The sequence below is a fragment of the Stomoxys calcitrans genome, chromosome 2 (assembly GCF_963082655.1).
Source record: "Stomoxys calcitrans chromosome 2, idStoCalc2.1, whole genome shotgun sequence".
Classification (NCBI taxonomy): Eukaryota; Metazoa; Arthropoda; class Insecta; order Diptera; family Muscidae; genus Stomoxys; species Stomoxys calcitrans.
The window spans coordinates 43,951,825-43,955,732 of NC_081553.1; the positions used below are offsets into that span (position 1 = coordinate 43,951,825).

The 3,908-nt window shown below is 37.2% G+C and overlaps 1 protein-coding gene across 1 annotated transcript; it reads left to right on the plus strand.

Annotated features, from left to right (window-relative positions):
• Positions 1 to 673: 673 nt before the first annotated feature.
• LOC106093041 (uncharacterized) lies at positions 674 to 2,428 on the plus strand. The gene has a single exon (XM_013260014.2). It carries the CDS (start codon positions 674 to 676, stop codon positions 2,426 to 2,428), a length of 1,755 nt encoding a protein of 584 aa, XP_013115468.2.
• The last annotated feature ends 1,480 nt before the right edge of the window (positions 2,429 to 3,908 follow it).

A 3,908-nucleotide genomic window follows, 5' to 3' on the forward strand; every position in this document is an offset into this window, starting at 1 on the left:
CCTAAGCCAAGGAACCAGTCTATCAGACACAGCTTGTAATTCAACCGGTGATACATCATCAAGGCCTGGCGACGTAAAGGAGTCGAAACTTCTAATCGCCCAAAGGATTTTCGGCTCAGACACAATTTCCCTAATAGCCTCCGACGCCACGTTGTCCGAAACTCCAACTCCTTCCGTAAGAAAGTTTATTAATAACTTACTTTCTAAAATATGCATTACGACGGGCTTGGGATCAGTGGATCTAAAAAGATGGGTCAGCAGAGAAACACCTCAAGGAGGTGTACTGTCTCCTCTACTTTGGAATATAGCCATTAACAATATATTATAAATATATTAGTCTCTAGAAGAAAAAGGCGTAAAAGAGGTCACGTATGCTGATGACGTGGCAATTGCGGTTAAGGGAAAGTTTCCCAGCACTCTAAGAGATATACCTCAGGAAGCTCTACATGCAACATCAAAATGGGCTGGGAATATACCTTCAATATGTAATGCCCCTAACCCCGTTTGATTCACAAACAACTTAGGCAAAATACATATTATTAAGTATTTTCATAGCATACAATATGTATGACCAAACATTTGGGCAATTACTCGTTGTAGCGACAGATTAAATGTTTCATTGCTACTCGTATTAGTCTGTCAGTTTAACAGTTCTTTTGAGTTGAGGCGTACCATGAAAGCGTTGAAGATATTTTTTGCTGTTATATACGTCAGGCTTGTGACAAAGAGTCAAGGACACATTGTTGAAGAACTGATAACTGATTTTTATAAGGAATCGCGAATCAATTTAAACATTATTATCGATTTAATGGAGCCACCAAATTTGGAATTCCAGGATATTGTTGCTACAATCCAGCATCCTAAATTGTTAATAAACTTCAATCATACAGAGATGAGACATTTATATAAATCCTTCAACATGCAATGTTTGACTATAGCCGTAATAGATGAGGAAATTCTTAACTCCACAATGGCTTTAATGGATTTGTTGCTTTGGAAAAAACATTTTACTCCCATTATAATTTGGTATGAAACCAAAAATGAGGACATTCAAATGCTGTATGAACTCTTCGGAAGATGTTGGCAACAGGGTTATACAGATGTAGTGGTATGGTGGCAGAATACTTTGTACACCTTCAAACCTTACCCAACCATAACAATTGTACCAGTGAATGACTTGTGGCATTGGAGAAATTTTTCACTGTTAACGAATTTTCAGCAATACCCCATTCGTGTAATAGTAGTGGATTTTCCGCCTCGATGCTTCAGCTTTCTCAACCGTCAGGGCCAACTCATTAGGACTGGATACTACTACAAGCTAATAGAGAACTTCATAAGGTTTTATAATGGCAGCATTCAACATGATTTCAAGGATATGTGGAGCAGTAACTTTATTCAAGGAATTCTAGAGAGTGTGCGAAACAACAGATTTGACTTTGTTGCGAGCAGGTTTCGAGTCAGCGAACAATATATACGCAGTGATACCATTGACTTGGGCAACGTTTATCTAATGGTGCCATCGAGTAATGAAGTTCATCAATCGCTGTATATATTGCTCTCATTCAATCAACAGCTATGGATTATTACCGGAGTGCTTTTGGTAATTTTCGCCATGTTAATATATTTCGTTAGATATAGAAGTTCCATGGAATCCGGTAATTTGGTAAAATCCTTTATTGCAGCTTTGAAGGTTATAATATTCCTTACGCCTGAGGGCTTCGAGTATAGAACTTTGCTAAATTACCAATTGAAATGTATATTCTTTTTCACCGGATTGTTTGTAACCTATTTGTATAGTTGCAGTTTATACAGCATTTATTCATTGCGCATATACGAACCCGAATTAAAGCTTCTTCAGGATATAGAGAAACTTAATTTGAAATTTCTGGTCCATGCGGAGGACTTAAGCTTGTATGATACTTTAGAAAATATTCCCCCCATAATTTTCGAACGTTTTATCAGTGATAATAATACGGCCTTATTTGTAAATCGAGGCAAACTTAATATGGTTTATATTTATTCCGGTTTTGGAGACATTATTCAGTATTTACTCTTTCAACAGATCTACTTGAAGAGACCCATTGCCACATATATACCAGAGCCATTTTATACACAACCAACTTTTATACCCATACTACATCGTATGCCATGGATAGATCATTTCAATAGGTATTTGGGCTATGTAAAACAGAGCGGAATCTTAAATAAATTTATAGCCGATAGCCAGATGGATGGTATTATGAGTGGTGACATTCAGTTCTTTCGTGAGGAGCAACAGCACCGTTCCTTGGTTTTGGCCACTTTTCAATATGGGTTTCTGTTGTGGTTTATGGGACTCTTTGGTGCTTTCATGGTATTTTTGTGTGAAATTTATCAAAGGAATATTTTGAAGAAATTTGCGATAACTGTTTTTAATAAACCACAATGAATGAATTGATTAATTGAAGAAATGTCCATGTCATTCATTTAATAAATAATGTTCAATAACAATTGCATTATTAATCGTATTTACTTATCTAGTGGGCTATAATAGAACGTTTTTCTACTACCTGAACTCGGAATGGATTTCCAGGTGCCTCGATGGTCCTTCGCCAATTTGTGACATTTATTTTAAAGAGATATTTTAAGACTTAGTCTTTTCACAGGAGTTTCCATTTTCCCCTTCTGTGTTTACCATCAGATTTATGTATGTATTTTCAAATAAAATTTCTTCATTCATTCTGACAACATTTCAAAGTAAACGACATCTTTGTATTTTTTTTTTGACTTGCTATGTCTATGTTGTCATACAAAGCCGATATTTGCGAAATCTTCTGAAGAATATTTTTTCAAACACTCCTATTACTTTCTCTACTTTCACAAGTACCTCCGGGTGTAGTATCAGCCGCACGTGGCAATAGGTTTGGTCCTTGAGCAACTTATCCCTCTCAGGATGGCCGTAGATGCCTAGCCCGAGTTATTACACATAAGAAAATAACACCGTTCACTCATGCAAAATAACAAGGGATATTTGCCTTGAAAAGGTGTCGTTGGTTTTCCTGTTTACGGCTAGGTTGTTGGATGCGATGTTTTTATGACACAGATGCATTGGATTTTACCGTGATTGCCGCATCAAAGTGTGGAATATGCTTCGAGCTGTCCGAAATCCGTTCGTTCCAGGAACTGCTAGTTTCGGGAGCAAAAGGATCGGCATTAACATTTGCACTAATACCAACTTAATTTTTCATTCAATTTCGCTGAAATTTGAAACAGTGTGTAGTTTTAGGACTCCCGACATCAGACCCAAATATGGTTCAGATCGGACTATATTTAGATATAGCTGCCATATAGACCGATCTGCCGATAAAGGGTCTGAAGCCCATACAAGCTTTATTTTTTAACCGATTTCGCTGAAATTTGAAACAGTGTGTAGTTTCAAGCCTCTCAACTTAAAACCTAAATATGGTTCAGATCGGACTAAATTTAGATATAGCTGCCATATGGACCGATCTGCCGATAAAGGGTCTGAAGCCCATACATGCTTTATTTTTTAACAGATTTCGCTGAAATTTGAAACAGTGAGTAGTTCAGGCCCCTCAACTTCGAACCTAAATATGGTTCAGATCGGACTATATTTAGATATACCTGCCATATAGACCGATCTCCCGATAAAGGGTCTGAAGCCCATAAAAACTTTATTTTTTATCCGATTTCGCTGAAATATAAAACATTGAGTAGTTTCAGGCCTCCCAACTTTGAACCTAAATATGGTTCAGATCGGACTATATTTAGATATAGCTGCCTATAGATCGATCTGCCGATAAAGGGTCTGAAGCCCATAGAAGCTTTATTTATTGCCCAATTTCGCTGAAATTTGAAACAGTGCCTCCCAGTTTAAGCCTCCCGACATCTGACCTAAGTATGGTTCA